Source organism: Ambystoma mexicanum, chromosome 7p (genome assembly GCF_040938575.1).
Source record: "Ambystoma mexicanum isolate Mex_15411 chromosome 7p, UKY_AmexF1_1, whole genome shotgun sequence".
In the NCBI taxonomy this organism is placed as follows: domain Eukaryota; kingdom Metazoa; phylum Chordata; class Amphibia; order Caudata; family Ambystomatidae; genus Ambystoma; species Ambystoma mexicanum.
This window is the reverse complement of record NC_090939.1, coordinates 473,995,425-474,012,283: the sequence shown is the minus strand read 5'-3', so window position 1 is coordinate 474,012,283 and position 16,859 is coordinate 473,995,425. Positions and strand designations below refer to the sequence as shown.

General features: G+C 51.8%; 1 protein-coding gene across 5 annotated transcripts in view; it reads left to right on the top strand.

Moving 5' to 3' along the window:
- The window catches only part of KDM6A (lysine demethylase 6A), a 1,954,130-nt gene that overhangs the window by 1,766,260 nt on the left and 171,011 nt on the right, over positions 1-16,859 (top strand). For all 5 annotated transcript variants that reach the window (XM_069636498.1, XM_069636499.1, XM_069636495.1 and 2 more), the window contains one exon: positions 3,659-3,846. In XM_069636498.1, coding sequence (XP_069492599.1) covers positions 3,659-3,846 — 188 coding nt within the window. The remainder of the gene's footprint in view (positions 1-3,658; positions 3,847-16,859) is intronic.

Sequence of the window (16,859 nt, the reverse complement as noted above, 5' to 3'; positions counted from 1 at the left end):
TAGTACATGTAGTGCCAGCGCACGCGGTTGTTCCAATGGGCAAAGCGGGGTCTCTTCAGGGGTCTCTAGCAGCTCGGGAAGGTGGATAAGGCGATGAAGAGGAAGTTCCCACTATTCAAGAAGGACCTCCACTTGAAGGCAGAGGCAGTTTGTGAGTTTGGGATGGAGTCGCTAATTCACAATAGCAGTGTACAGGACAGGGGCCACTCGTGCGTAAAAATGGGCTCTTGTGCGAGGGGCCACCAGTTGGGTTATTGATTACTCACTTGTCCCTGATGCAAGGAGACCCAAACTTCGGCAGGTTAGTCCAATACGGTTGCAGGTTCGAATGCGGCAAAAAGGACGTCTACGCATCTTTTTAGTTCCTGAGATCCAGCGAAGCTTCCCAAACGGGACAGTGGCGATTTCTCTGCTCCGGGTGGATGAATCGCCCCAGTTTCACTGCAGGCTTCAGGAGCAAGAGGGTCACAAATGCAGCGGACTTGCAAAGGACGTTGCCACGGCAGGACAATACGGTAACCGTGCTTACTCTGGTCCGGGCGCACTCGTCTCACTTCAGACCTTGGAATGCCAAGTGTACGAAATTCGGTGTGAGGGTGCCATGGACACAAAACTAGCAGTATACCAAGTTTCGAGGGCCTCCTCGAAACGACAGAGGAGAGGGAGCAAAGGTCCTGCGTAAGCTGGTCAGCCCACTAGTTGGCCCAGGGACACTTACGAGAAAGCTTACTTGCAGGTTTTGGTGAAGGTTCCGAAAATAGTTGGTTCCACTATTCCAATGGGTCCAAGCGTCTTCGCAGGCCTTCTCGGACGACCAGATGCAGAGGGTTCCCATGGGACGACAGCTGGCTCAGGGTGCCAAACCTTCCAGTGGGTCACCAGCGGTTCCTCGACTCAGCTCCTTAGTTGCAGGATACTTGGATCCTATCCTTTATTCAGTGAGAACTCAGGAGATCGACCTGGTAGTGGTGTTTCCAGCCTCCTCTTATCCAAAGTTCCCTTCGTGCCAAAACGGAGAGGACCCAATGGGAGATCTGCTCACAAACCCACACTCCATACGTGGATCAATCACAGACCATGGTGGTCTCAGGCGTTCAGGACACTCTAGGGTCTCTGGCACCCAGGATGTGTATTGGGACCAGACATCCCAGACCACATCTTGGAGGCGCACACATAAGACATGCAGAAGCCCGCAAAAGCATTGGGATTTGCGGGAAAGTGCATGACCAAATAAGGACTGGCCTGGGTCGACTCGACCTGGGGAAGGTGAAGGGGCAGGATGGCCAAAGGACAGGACAAAGAACCTCGTGGCATGGCCATTTTGGGGCCAGGCCACCTATTTGTGCCAAACGCGGTTAACATGGCAGGAAAGGGTTAAAAATAATGTGAAACGATAGCTGCCACCAGTCATGTCCCTGACACATCTGCACAGTTCATAAAAAGTCCAGCAAGAGTATCTAGGGCCTTTGGAAATGACTATAGACCCAAGTGTGCTGTATGGTAATACATTGCACACTTGTTACATGTTGCACAAAAGTTGCAACATGAGAAAAGAACTAAGGGAAACAAAGTCTACCAGTACTGACTGTCTTAAGGGCATGTCAGTTTACCCATAAAAAGTGAGCGAAAGCCCAGAGGAGTGCAGCTGAAGGCTGTGCTTCTCTGGCAAAGTCGGTCAATGGTGTTTAAACAGCAGTAACAAGTTTGGGGGTTGACACATGGAGGGAAAATTACTTGCACATATGAAATCTTTCCTAACAGAGGGTCTTGCACTGTCTGGATGTCAGATGCGCTCTAAAATACTAACTCAACAGGACCAAGGACTTCTGCAAGTCGGACTCCCCGTTCGTCACTTTTGGTGGGTCAAGGCCCGGTTATCAGGCTTCTAAGGCTTTCATAGCAAGGTGGATGGTCGCGGCCATCAAGGAGGCTTATGAGGGGCAGCTCAAGCCGGTGCCAGATAACTTGCATGCCCATGTGGTCAGAGCCAAGGCCACGGCCATTGCATTCCAACGGCATGTGCCGTGGCAGGTCATCAGGAGGCCGGCTACCTGGGCCACCCCTTTGACTATCTCTATGCACTACTGTTTGGATGCCGCTTCGAGGTCAGATGCGGTTTTCAGGTAGGTGGTTCGAAGAAACCTGTTTTCTTAAGAAGGGTCTCCTCTTCACCGTGGGACTGCATCCAGTTGTAATCGCCCTTACAGTATGGAGGAAAGGGGACGGGATGTAACAGTAGTTACTAGTTACTCACTGTAGTGACTAACATACTCTTAGACCATAGTCCCCTTTCCTCCATACGTCCCACCATCCTCCCCCCTTATTATACCGTTGTCATTAGGCAATTCTGAATATTGTCGATGCATCAATGGGGACAGAGGAGTGGTGCTGGTGGGTGGAGTCGGGCGAGCACATGCTCCCAGGGTGGCGCGCCGCTAAATTTAAAGGGGAAGTAGAGTTTCTGGTGATAAAGGTTCCGTCTCCCATCCCTCAAGAGGGAGGGAGGCCCATACAATATGGAGGAAAGGGGACTATGGACTAAGAGTAACTAGTAATTTACTCACCGTAGTGACTAACGTGTACCCCTAGTCCATAGTTCCCTTTCCTCCATACGTCCCACCATCTCCCCCCCCCCCCTAATAAAACTGGTGTCATTTGGCAAAGGTAATATTTTCGCGGGCCTCTACATTTAATGGGGAAGAAGATTGTTTCTGCTGAAAAAGGTTCCGTCTCCCGTCCCTATCGAGGGACGCCCATACAATATGGAGGAAAGGGGACTATGGACTAGGAGTGAGTTGGTCACTACGGTGAGTAACATAATTTCTGGAGTATATAATACTCCAGAAGGCATTATGCTGTAAAATTCAAAAGGTCATGCGTGAATGTAAACTGTTGAAATATTTCCTCTGTCACCAGCCTGTCTTGGACACATGATGGAAGTAACTACAAAGTTACTGAAGTTTAAAGTAGACTCGCTGTAAGGTGATGTGTACAGTGTAAAATAAGCAAACATTTTTACAAGGGAGGACAGAGTCCCCAGGTACTTATAGCCATAGGGACTGATAAGTGCCCCCAAAACCGATGAGCTAAGCAATGCAAGTGAAGCCTAAAAGCTTTTCTTTCCTCCAAAATTTAGAAAAGGTGCAAATAGCAACAAAAAAAAGTTGGGTCGGGGGCTCGAGAGGGTGGAGCTACGGGGTCCGTAGATGTCTCGGGAAGGAAAGCAACAAAAAGAAAATATTTCCTAACAAATAACACTATCTCAGGTAAATAGCCTGTTCTTTTACTTAGTAAATGCTAAACATTTATTCAGCCTATAGTCCCAAGACTTAATATGCGCTTCCGAATCTATTCTTGTATTTACAATGTGTTCTTTGCATTATCAGGATACTGTACAATGTTCCATTTAGCAAACTATATAGCACTGAGATTGCTGTTCGAGAACAACTGAAAAGCTAAAATAATGTTCATCTCTTTGAAGATGCATTCACTGTCTGTTTTGATATCATTACATTTTGGAAAAGTTACTGTGCCCATTTTTACGTGTACTTGTAAGTCAGAAGGAGTAACATTGGATGTATATTTTCTTTACATTTTAGCTTCCGCTAGTTTCAGTTCTAGAAATACCTGATGTCACACTTTATTCATTCTATTTTAGGAATAACATCAATTTCTTACTCGGTTCCTGGTGGCCCAACCTGGAAGATCTTTATGAAGCGAATGTCCCTGTGTACAGATTTATTCAGCGACCTGGTGATTTAGTGTGGATAAATGCTGGCACTGTTCATTGGGTCCAGGCAATTGGCTGGTGCAATAATATTGCTTGGAATGTTGGACCTCTAACAGGTACAAAACAATGTACTGTAATATTATTGTGACAATGTTTTAGGGCCATTAAAAATGTGTTTCATCAGTTGTCTTTTGGTTTCTGTGCTGCACTCATCAACTTATATTGAAGTCCTGCAGGCGTACTTTGCTTCACGTTTCCCTTTTTGCTTTAGTAATGTTCCTGTTCATTTTGTGCTATGTCCAAGACAACTTGGTGGCAGTGGATATTGATCTAATGTTTTATTTTTTTCTAACAGAAACCTTTACATTTTACAGCATAATGCCATTTTGAGAACCATATACTCAAAATGGTTGTGCCATGTATTTTTCGACCTGTCCTTTGGCCATCTTTTCCTTTGTCAATCTTCCTGCCCTATCCATTAAGGAAATGTCATATGTGAAGTAAGCTCTTCCCTTGGCAAAACCTCAGGTTTTCCAGACAGAGTGTCAGTTGAGCATCTGGCTGTATGTGGGTGCTGGGACTGTCTAGTCCAAATCCACACTCAGGGGTATGTCTGCTCCTGCGCAGTTGTGGGGCAATAAGACTGTCCGTGGTTGAACAGCCTTTGGCAATCTGAATGGTGCAGGCCCTTAGTGTATTGGTGGTCTTCGGCAGCCCTGGCTTAAATTTGGGATACAAGGTTGTTTGGAACCAAGATCCCATCGAAGAGTTGCAGCCTGCTGAAGACCCAACCTGATCGCTGAAGATATCCAGCATTGCCTTAAGCCAAGTTCCGGTGAAGCCCTGTCTCTCTGGATAGACCTCCTGAAGACTGTCGTCACTGCTTCGACCCTTCAGCTGTTGAGACCAGCCAGTCAGGATCCTTGAAAAGATGATCATGCCCCTTGGAGCTTTTAGAAGTGTTCTGGAACCATCTTGTGGACTGTTGAGTTCAAGCCAAGGCTGCTTCGGTCCCAGTTCTGAGTCCATCTTCAAACGCTGCATGTCATTTGCTTGTAGCCTAAGAATAGTTGTCATTCAGCTGATACGCTCCATCATGAATAGGGTAACTTTCTGGAGCAGTTTTGTCTTTAGTATGTGCCTCACATTCTGCCGCCTGATAGTTATGTTCTTTCCTGCTTGCTTTCCATGATGTCCTGGTGGTCTCCTGTCATTGTGGGTCCTTTGGTGGACTGCATCTCAGGGTGCCTGGGTCGTCAAGCTGCAAAGCATCAGGAACTGCCACTTAGACCTGGAACCCCCTGCAATGGAACCAATGATATATGTGCAGGGGCAAGAACCTTAAGGGTGGTTTCTAGTTGAATCGGAGTCAGGTGGATGAACTTTCACACTGGTTTCCTATCCCTGCCCCTCCCATTTCCCAACAAAGGGTTGCATAGGCGCAAAGTCCGCACCCTACCACTCTCCCTTGACTGCCGTGATCGGTGGAGTTCTGGGCAATGATTGCCCCACCCCCACCAGACTTCCCCTAGCGTGGTAGTATTGGGAGAGGACTCTTAATCTTGGCTTAATTACTCTTCCGTCCCGTCCAGTTTCCTCCCTACTGCATGGGTCTCCTCCTTGGGGACCGTAACCTTTTTTTTCCCTCCAAAAAAGTGCATTTCCCCTTTACATTTAAGGCACAGCCACACCACCGTAGCACCACCCTGCGGTGCCTGGCCTCAATCCTTTTTCCACGCTGAGTGGATCTGACCTTCCTCGTGCTTGCTCTGTTCGTTTGCAATTTTTTGGACTTTCCCTGCTCCATTTTTCTATTCAATCCAGCATCCGGTGCCTCGCCTGCCTCGGCGCATGTTGGCCCCGTCAGGCTTTAGCAGGTCACTCTGTTTTCAGTGTTTAGGCGCAGGCCATAGGTGGGAAGATTGTGCGGCGTGTCACGCTCTTACTCCGCTTTCTTTGAAAAAATGTTAGGGTAGGTGGAGGGAGATCTTCGCGGTGTCCCCTCTGGAACATCTTTAGGACTTTCTGTGACCCAGAAACCAGTCGGACAAGATAAGTGCTATTTTTACTAGAGCACCCCACCAGGGAGATTCCTTTCCTAGGAATCCTCCGAGCAGGAGCGGTTCTAAGGATCCTAGCACCAGTCAGTGTCTCAAGAGCTACCGGTCCCCAGACCGAGGAGCCTTTGGGTCTTCTGCAACAACGACTAAGGGGTGGAAACGCTCTAGCACCGGGACATGTCCTTAGCGGCACAAGTGTTCTAGCACTGTTTAAGTGCAATGACTACCGGTTGCAAGCCAGAGGAGGGTCTCCCTGAAGTCGTATCCAGTACAGAGTCACTGATCAAGGGCCCTTACGGAACTGTGGGGGGGTCAGGGTTTGCGTCGGACAGTGTCAGCAGCGCATTCCTGATAAAAGCTCTGTGCACAAAATGGTGTTTGGTGACAAAATGAAGCCCAGCGGCGAGGCGACTCCCAGGTCGCCAGACAGCCCTATGGCCAGTGACTCCTCAGCAAGATGCTTGGAGCAGCCATCCTCCCTGTGGAGGCCGGATTTAACCTGAGGGTGTAATGTTTAACCGCACAGGTGCGGTGGTGCACCACATACCTAACCATGTCCCACTACAATGTGGTACGCCGAGAGTAGCAGGGCCCAGCACAGGCCAGTGGCTCTGCAGTCTGCTTCAGCAAGTTTTACCCCTCAGCAGCATTGCTTCCTGCTCCACCACTACGCACAGATAGATTCTTCGAAAGGTTTATGGTGGTCATGAGGTCTTGACAGATAACTGGGCTCCTTAAGTCCTCGATCAAGGAGGGGGTACCTCCGCAGGTGGTTCCAGCCCTGCCCCTATAGGCACAGCCGCCCACAGCCCTGGGAGCATTGTAGAGGGCACCGTCCGACAGTCTGCTGCAGCAGAGTTTGGCTCTCCAAGCTGAGGGCGGGCCTTCCCAGCAGGCAACTGCAGATCAGACCCCCGTTATGGCTATAGGATCTCAGTGGGATGCAGCAGGACAGGCAGACAAGGACACAGACGAGGATGTAGTAGAAGCCTTTAATTCGATGAAAGCCTTCCATGACAGAATGGAGGGACTGGCTGAATTTTTTGGGGGTACCCGTACCACAGCAGGAACAGCCAGAGTCTGGTGTGCTGGCAGAGGTACTGGCACTTATGGCACACAGTAAATCGCGCATACCGCTACAAAAGGACGTTTCGGCTCCAGCGAAGAAGGGGTGACCCAAGCCTGATTCCGGACAGCTAATCAACAAGCGGCTCGATGCACAGGCAGGTAGGCATCCTCCTATCTTCACCCCTGCAGCCACATTCCTCCCTGATTGCAGCATCATCTATGTACACCAAGCCTCAGAACACTGGAGGATGGGGGTCATTGGCGGCAGCCCTGCTAAATTAGGAAGATAAGCTACTAGAGGCCTATCGAAAAAAGGTCTGCCTGAATTCAGGACTGCATCTCAGGTAGGCGAATGAAGACTTAATCCTGGCAGCCCACAATGAAGCTATGCCGGGAGATAGCAGACTTTGTGCCAGTCCTCCCTCACCATAGGCAGGCCGCTTTTAAGGCAGGACTTGTGGAGGCAAAGGCGGTGGTGCAGGGTCTGCTAGAGATGACTGTGGCTTACATAGTCACAGTGGGAAGAGGCATTGCGTGGCCACGGACATGCGCAAAGCGGCTTGGTTACATGCCACGAAATTTAAAACGAATGTACAAGAGCGAATACTGGATTTCCCCTGTGAAGTGGTAGAGCTCTTCCACTCCTCAACGGATGAGGTACTTAGCAAGAAAGACCAGCTCGCAGATGGCGAAATCGCTTGCAATCCTGGCTAAACCATTTGGGCAGTCGCAGGGCAGATCTGAACAGAGTAACAGATTGTTTTGCACTGCTGGATGAAATTGCCTACCTCATTCAGAGCGAGGCGGTTGAGCAAGTGCCCCCCGGTTAAGAGGGGCTTTGGATACTATTTCAGGATTGCCATCCCATAAAAGATCCAGGCCTGTCTGAGGATGTTGGCTCGACCTATCTGCCTCAATGTTTACCTTCCACTCAGAAAATTCAAGATGATAAAGCCAGCGCATATCGCAGAGGCTCTCTGCAAGGGATATTGGATGTGCACCCTGAACCTAAAGGATGCTTATTTGCATGTCCCGATTATGCAGCCGTACAGGCAATTCTGGCAGGTCACAGTGATGGGGCAACACTTCCAATATCGCGTGTTGCCATTCGCCCTGAACTCTGCACCACAGGTGCTCTCGAGTCTGTTGAATACTATAGCAGCACTGCTCCGACCCAGGGGTTATGATATTTGGACGACTGGCTGTTAGGGAAAGTTTGAATGCAGTACCCTCTGGGAACGCTTCAAACAACTATGACTACAGGTATAGGCAACCCAACCTTTGGTATAAGCCTGTTCTACAGAGTTTTTGTACTGTGTTGAGTAACCAGGCTTCTCCAGCATGGGGTCTGGCATGGATTCACATGCTCATGAATATTCCCCGTCGTCAGGCTGGGAATCCTCGGTAAAGAAAAAACCAGTATCAGTTTCGTTTCTGATCTGTCTTTCGTAGTAATAACCAATCACTGGTCTCTGCGTCATACTGACCACAGCCAATGACTGCCCTCTACCTAAGCACCGCCTCTGGCAGCCATCTTCAGATTTTTACCGCACGTTCATGTGTTGGGATCCTCGTGCTATTGCTCTCGAGCGTTAGTGCTATTTTTTCGCGCTTTTTCACAAAAACTTCGATTCTTTCGGTCAAAAGAGCCTCAAGCTCCACCGATCCTACATCCGATCAACGGGGACCCGTGTCGGATTCATCTGTGCCCCTCAAGGGTGAAGATTTCGTCGAGCTACACTTCGGAGGACTCCAGAAGCTTCTCAGGCCCGGTCTCGGAGATGGCCCAGGAGAAGGGAAGCTCGACGCCCGGAAAGCTGTTCAGGGCCTGCCCTGGATGCCAGCTGCAGAACGTCTTCAAGGAGGACGAACACTCTTTCTGCCTTTACTGCCTTCATGGGGACAAGACGCACGTGGAGAAGGACTGTGCGTTTTGCGGCAACATGTCGGAACGGACCATGAAGGACCGCCATCAACGTCTCGCCAGCTGGCTGGAGGGTAAGAGCCCGTCTGGCGAGAAGAAGAAGAAATCTGAGCGGTCTTCTAAGACCTTTGAGGGCGCCCCGGCGACGGGGGCCCAACATAAGGCCAAGCACCGCGAGTCCGCTGGCACCGGGAGCGCCGAACGGTCGGGCTCTACGGGCGCCAGGCAGGGCGCACCCTCCCCGGCACCATCAACCACGAGCCAACGCTCTGGGTCGGGTAAGAGGAAGGCCGAGCACCCGGCGAAGCTCCTGGAGAGACCCCGGTCGAGCTCTAAGGCAGAGGAGGAGCGTGGCAGTGCCCCCTCCCTCAAGGATAAGGCGGTGAGCGCACCTAAGGTGGTGAAGGCCTTGATCCATTCGACCAAGCCCTCTATCGAAACGGTCGCGGCGGCCCTGGCCCAGCCTGTGGAGGCTGCACCAGTGGTGGCGGCCTCGGGGCCCAGAATCTCCCTGCCTCCTCGGAGGGAGTCTTCTTTCGTGCCCATCGATAGGACCCCCGTGAAACCCTCCGTGGGGAAGAAGGGGGGGCAGGGCGTCGTCGTAGATTCGGCCTCAACCTCAGAAGAGGAACTGATCGAGGTCTTAAGCCACGGCCTAGGCGTGGAACAAGACCAGCCCGTCGGAATGGGCCCCGACGCAGGTGACGACGACGACATCGTCGAGGATACCGACGGGGCCCCTGCTCGCCCGTCGGATTCCCCTCTGCCAGCGCCGCAAGACAACTCAGCGGCCATTTTGTTGGCTATACAGTCCTTATGCTCCGAGATAAGGACGAGACTACCGTTACCGACGGAGGAACCTCTCCCGTCGGGGGATCCAGAACCGGGACCTTCTGGTGTTCCCCCTACCAAGAAAAGAAGGATCCATCCACCGCCTCCTTTTCAACCGTCGCGCCCCGTCCAGCCCTCCTCCCCGTCCACCCGAGGGGATGATACGGGGACTGACACGGCAGCGACGGGTACGGACGACGAGGCATACGACGAGGATTTTCCGTCGTCGCCTCCCACCAGGGCTTCTCCGCCCGACGAGATTGGATCGTTCCACTCAATGATCGCCAGGGCATCCGAGCTTTTCCAACTCTGCCCTGAGGAGAAGAAAAAGGAAGGCTTCCTTTACCAACGGCGCGAGGCCAAGAGGAAGACGGTCCTCGCAGTGCCTCTGTTAGACGACATTTGGGATGAGGGCCTTTCCCTCCTCAAGAACCCTTCCACGACGCCAGCGAAAAGAGACCGGTACGAGAAAAAGTACCGGGTCCCGGACTCGGCCCCCCTATGCCTCCGGGCGCAGCCTACCCCGGACTCCGTCGTCTCCGCGGCAGCCAGGAAGAAAGCGGGGGGGGGTGCGGCCTCCACGTCGACTTCCCCGCCGGACGGCGAGGGAAAGAAATTGGATGCCATGGGACGCAGAGTCATCTCGTCGGCGGCGACGACGATTAAAGCGGCCAACGCCTTGGCTATCGTGGCCCGCTACGACAGGGAACTCTGGTACAAGATAGCTCCCCTGCTGGATTTTCTGCCGGACGACAAGAGGGCGGAGGCCCTTGAGATCCTGCAGGAAGGTGAGGTGGCCTCGGACCACGCCATCACCGTGGCGACGGACATCGCCGACACTGGGTTCCGCCAGATGGGCAACGGCGTTTGCCTTCGATGTCGCGGATGGCTCAAGGCGACGGACTTTCGGCAGGACGTCCAGACCAGGATCCTGGACATGCCCTTCGACGGGAACAACCTGTTTGGGAAGACAGTGGACGATTCCCTTCAGGCCATCAAGGCGGATACTGAGACGGCCCGGGCCCTTGGAGTACTGCAGCAACGACGGACGCCCTTTCGGAGCGGCGGAGGCAAGGGCGCCTCCAAAGGTTCCGGCGGCGGTTTCGCTTCCTACCGTCAAGCGGCCCGCTCGTCGTCGCAAGAGGCCTACAGAGGACGAGGCAAGTCTGGCGGACCCCGCCGTCGTCGCCAAGGAGGCCAAGGCGGCAAGGCCGCGTCCAAGCAGGATTGAACCGGCCGTGGGGTCGGGCCCCCACCGAAGCACCCCGGTGGGAGGCCGGCTGGCGGGCTTCGTCAGCGTGTGGGAGTCCATCTCCACCGACCGTTGGGTGCTGGACGCCCTGGCCCGGGGCCACGCGCTCGAGTTTCAAAGAAGGTGCCCGCGCGTCCCCCCCGTGGCCAGGAAAGAACTTCACGTCCCTCAACTTCTCCTGGAGGTAAAGGCGATGCTCAGAAAGGGCGCCATCGAACTCGTCCCAAAGAGGCTTCGGGGCTCCGGAGTCTACTCGCGTTACTTCCTCGTGAAGAAGAAGACGGGAGGATGGCGCCCCATCCTGGACCTGCGACGCCTGAACAAGTTCATCAAGGCGCAGAAGTTCCGGATGGTCACCCTCCAGCACGTCCTGGGTCAGCTGGAGGAAGGAGACTTCCTATCGTCGTTGGATTTGGAGGATGCCTACTTCCACATTCCCATCCTGAAGGGGCACCGAAAATTCCTCAGATTCGTGGTCCAAGGGCGTCATTACCAGTTCAAAGCCCTTCCCTTCGGACTACGGTCGGCACCCAGGGTTTTCACCAAGTGCCTCGCACCGGTGGCGGCGCAGCTGCGCCGCGAGGGGATTCACGTCTACCCCTACCTGGACGACTGGCTCATCCGCGCCAAGACGAGGGAGCTCGCCGTGGTCCACACGGCAAGGACCGTCCAACTCCTCACGGACCTGGGATTCTCCGTGAACTACGCCAAATCCCACCTGGTGCCCGCGCAAGTCGCACTGTTTCTGGGAGCGAGGCTCGACACAGTGTCCCTTCTGGCCTCCCCGTCGGAGGAGAGGACCAGGACCATCTTGGGCAAGGTGCAACGGATGTTGGTGGCCGACGCGGCCAAGGTGAGGTCCATCAAGTCCCTCCTCGGGATGATGTCTTCCTGCATCTACCTCATTCCCATGTGCAGGCTCCGGATGCGCCCGTTGCAAGAGTTCCTGGATGCGCGCTGGATCCAGAGGACGGGCAGCTTCGAGGAAAGGATCAAGCTCGACGAGAGTTTCCGACGAGCGATACGGTGGTGGGGCACCCGCGCGCATCTGACGGCGGGCATGGACTTCCAGACCCCAGCCCACCAGGTGACTGTGACCACGGATGCCTCCCTAGAAGGGTGGGGAGCGCACACCGAAAATCTGCACGCAAGGGGACTCTGGCTCCCGACGGAGAAGTCCCTGCATATCAACGTCCTGGAGCTCCGTGCAGTGTTTTGGGCCCTCAGGTCCTTCCTTCCGTCCCTCAAGGGCAAGGTGGTGAGGATCTTCACCGACAACACCACCACCATGTTTTACATCAGGAAACAGGGCGGAACCAGGTCCCCAGCGCTGTCCAAGGAGGCGCAGGACCTGTGGCATTGGGCCGTCGCCCAAGGGATTCTTCTGGTGCCGTTTCATCTGGCAGGGATAAAAAACACCATCGCCGACTCACTCAGCAGGGAGCTGCGCTCGTGCCACGAGTGGGAACTACGGCAGGATCTGGTGGATCGCCTCTTCCGACGGTGGGGCACACCCCAGATCGACCTGTTCGCGACGGCGACGAACACCAAGTGCCGGAGGTTCGCCAGCAGGTTTCCCCAGACGAGGAGCATGGGCGATGCTTTCTCGTTCCCCTGGGAGGGCCTGTTCCTCTACGCGTTCCCTCCCTTGCCTCTGCTGATCCGGCTCGTCAACCAGCTCAAGAGGTCACGGTGCAGGATGATCCTCGTCGCACCTGCGTGGCCGAGGCAGATATGGTTCCCGGACCTTCTGGACTTGTCGGCGTCCCCGCCAATCAAGCTGCCGGCGGACGCGGATCTACTCTCCAGGGAAGGAGGCGCCATCCTCCACCACGACCCGAAGTCGCTGAACTTGCAGGCCTGGCTCCTGCAGCGCTAGAGTTTGGAGGATACGACATACCGGCCGATTGCAGAGAGGTTCTTGCAAAGGCCAGGGCGTCCTCGACTCTTAAATGCTACGGACACAAATGGAAGAGGTTCTCTGTCTGGTGCCACGCACAGAAGATTAACCCTCTACGGATTACGGCTCCCCAAGTGCTGCCGTACCTGCTGACGCTGGCCAAAGCTGGTCTGGCACACGCGTCCATCAAGATTCATCTTGCTGCGATCTCCCGATACACCAGAACCACGGGCCGGACGTCCTTGTGGTCTCATCGTCTGGTGAAAGAGTTCATGAAGGGACTGTTCAGATCGTTCCCGCCGGTGAAGGCTCCGGCCCCGGCGTGGGAGCTCAACGTGGTGCTGACCAAACTCATGGGACCTCCGTTCGAGCCTCTGCACTCGGCCCCGTTGAAGTTTCTATCGTGGAAAACAGCTTTTCTCGTGGCCATCACCTCCGCACGACGAGTGGGAGAGATCCAGGCCCTTTCCTGCAAGGCCCCGTACTTGACTTTCCACGACACGAGGGTAGTGCTCAGGACGCACCCATCCTTCATGCCCAAGGTACCGTCGGACTTTCATCTCAACGAACCCTTGGTGTTACCTGTGTTCTTCCCGTCGCCTTCGTCGCCGGCTGAGAGGACTTTGCACTCGCTGGATGTAGCTAGAGCGCTGAAGTTCTACGTGGACCGCACGAAAGGTTTTCGGAAGACGTCACAACTCTTTGTGAACTTTGGACCTGTCAATCAGGGGAAGGCTCTCTCGAAGGCTTCCATCTCCAGATGGCTCTCCGGCTGTATCATGTACTGTCACCGGTTGGCAAACCGACCGCTGCCTGGCCGTCCGAGAGCCCATTCCACCAGAGCGATCGCAGCTACCACGGCGTTCCTATCTGGTGTGCCCCTGCTGGACATATGCAGGGCTGCTACGTGGAGGTCGACGCACACCTTCACGAAATTCTACTGCGTCGACCGGGATTCCAGGGAGGAGTCCAGGGTCGGCCAAGCAGTGCTGCGCAACCTGTTCGCCTGAGGTGAGCCTGGTGAGGAGGTAAGATGCTTAATGTTGAGTTGATGTGATGCTTAATGTTGAGCCTTTGCCACCTCCCGTGGTTGTGCATGTGTGTACTGCTATGTATTCTTTATTCATGAGCATGTGAATCCATGCCAGACCCCATGCTGGAGAAGGAACAAGTTACTTACCTGTAACTGTTGTTCTCCAGCATGGGTCTGGCATGGATTCACATGCGAACCCTCCCGCCTACCCCTCTGCGGCTCTTCACTTGGTCATACTGCCACTTCACGTGCTTCCAAATCTGAAGATGGCTGCCAGAGGCGGTGCTTAGGTAGAGGGCAGTCATTGGCTGTGGTCAGTATGACGCAGAGACCAGTGATTGGTTATTACTACGAAAGACAGATCAGAAACGAAACTGATACTGGTTTTTTCTTTACCGAGGATTCCCAGCCTGACGACGGGGAATATTCATGAGCATGTGAATCCATGCCAGACCCATGCTGGAGAACAACAGTTACAGGTAAGTAACTTGTTCCTTATCTCAAGAGGGGAAATGTGAGTTGTAGTGGAGTTACACAAAGATTCACTGTCACAGGTATTCAAATAAACTCTTACACTCAAGGTTTCTTACATAAACAATTATTAATTTGATCAGTCGGTTATAAAGCCTTCTTCAGAAGGGAACAATTTAATAGTAACACACAAATATACTTCAATACCCTAGTTTCTGAATCAGACAAGACTTTTTTGGGATGGCCCACAGACACAACCTACACCCACAGGTGACTTCAGTAACAAGGGTGCTGGGGACATTAATATCTTAGTGTTGGCATTCAGAACACTCTTTAAAATGTTGGTAAAAGGCAAAGGTTATTAGAACACAAGAAATTTCAAATATTCATAAGTAGGGCAAATACTTTCAGATAGCAATTGGAAGAGTCATTCAATTCAATAGGCTAAGCCAAAGTCAATAGGCAGAAGTATTTGTATAGGATGCAGCACTTCAGGTAAGTACATGTAAACGTCTTTGCACAAGTTCTTAGGAGTCTCTGATGAAAAGAAGAATCAAATGTAGGGCCACAAGCTGATTAGACTTGTGAGTTGTGGAAGTTACAAGCACTTCTGCAGTAAGAGGTACGTTCTTTTAGACTTGTTTTACAGTACCTTGGTAAAGAAGAAAAGATGCAGCTGATGACTTCTGTTCCTGGGCAGCTCTGCAGATCTCACTGTTCCTGGGCCTCAGTCGTGGGGACAAGAGGGAGGACGTCGGGGGACTTCTTGTAAAGGATTCCAATCTGGCGTCACACCGGACCATGACTCTTGCCCTTAGCCTAAGATGTAGCACTCAATTAGAATGTTTTCTTTATTTTCAATGAATTCGAATTGAGCTGGCACCCAACCCGTATCACACCCCCTTTTACAAATACCCTGGGTCACAATGGACCATGAACCAGGACAGTTGGTGGGAATACAATATTTATTTATTTCAAGTTCAAAGAAATCACACAATTTGAATATTGGGCAGCAATCAACAATGGAGTGATAATTACAATGTAAACTAATGAAATACACTTGATGGTCCTCCTTCAAGAACATATCCAAAGCACAAATGAATAGGAGCACTTTGTCTATTCAGGTAGATAGCACCTGAGTTAAGATTTCCCCCTGCAATGCTCCCTCAAACCCCAATTAATCGTGTTTTGAGTGTATAGAAAGGAGCAGCAGTGAGTCAGGGGTGTTGGGCAGCAAACAAAAGCAAAATCCCACCTTCCCTCACAAAATAAGAGGATTTTAAAACCCTTTGCAATTGCATAAAATGACCCTCGGAATTGGTAAATAAATGAATGTGCCGTTGAATCAAGGAGGTAAATATGATTTATCATAGTATCAGGGATGTAATATCACTGGCAACTACAAGGCAAGGTATCAACAAAGGGCATACAATTCAAAAAGCAACTTGAAAGTAGGAACACAGTGCAGCCAAATCACACGTTGAAATGTTGCATTTTACACTTTTTCCAGTTTCAAATGTCAAAACGTTTTTTTTTGTTAAGCGGGTGAAATAGACTGAATCGGAATGCGATGTTTAGGCTGGGTATTAGATGCACATCACAGGGACAATAGGGAAGTGAAAGAGTGACTAGCTGAGGAACTGAATGAGATTTTCAAGGTAAGAGAAATTCGGTTTTGGTCAAATAAAGCAGTTAAAAAGAAAATCGGTTTGGAAAGAAAAAGACAAATTTCACTTAAACTAGATTTAATGGCTAAAAAAGAGGAACGTGAATAGAAATGTTACGCTGCAGTTGTAACACTTCACGCAGTGTGCCCCTTTTCTTTAGGGAGAATTAATTTATGTAATCAAAATATTGCCAAGGACCTACAAGACAGGAGTGAATGGAAGAATGGCACTAACGCTTAGAAATCAAGGACAGAGTGCACAGAGAATTCAAACAGTTTTAAACAAGTTATCAGGGCATGGATAGGATTACTTGGAGAGTAGGACAAAGACAAAGTATCAAGATGGGGTAGCTATGTGGTGCTATGGGATGGGGAAATTTGGGACAGTCAACCGGGTTCTGGACTCGGGCTCTGGTCACAGCAAGGCGGCGGACCCTCCTATCAGAACACCAGCTAGGCCTTCCTGGTCACTGGATCACTAGGGTACAGCTGGCATGCAGGTAGTGGGCAAAAAGCCGGTCTGGTCACAGGATACTCCCGAAAGGGTGCCACAGCTTTTCCCCCTTTTCCTGAGTTAGTGGAATTTTGTTATGGGGTTTAGTTATGAAGGGTGGTTCTACCTGGATAGGAGGGCCTGAACCAACTATCCCTTTTCTTGCAGTGGAGTCTGGAATCTGCAGGGTGGATCTGAAATGTCTGGATACGCAGGCACTGGAAAATTCAGAAGTGTCCCTGTCAGCTTCCCCTTTTTATAAGGCGGGTGACTCACAGGATTTGTTAGGCAGGACTAAGCTAGACCTACCCCGAAGAACCGGATAGGTCAGCCTATGTTGGTCGCCTCCTCCAAGAGGGGACTCAGTTTATGGGGTTCTTTTTATGAGATGCAAAGCCATCCCAGTCCTTTTTGCACAAAATCAATGATGA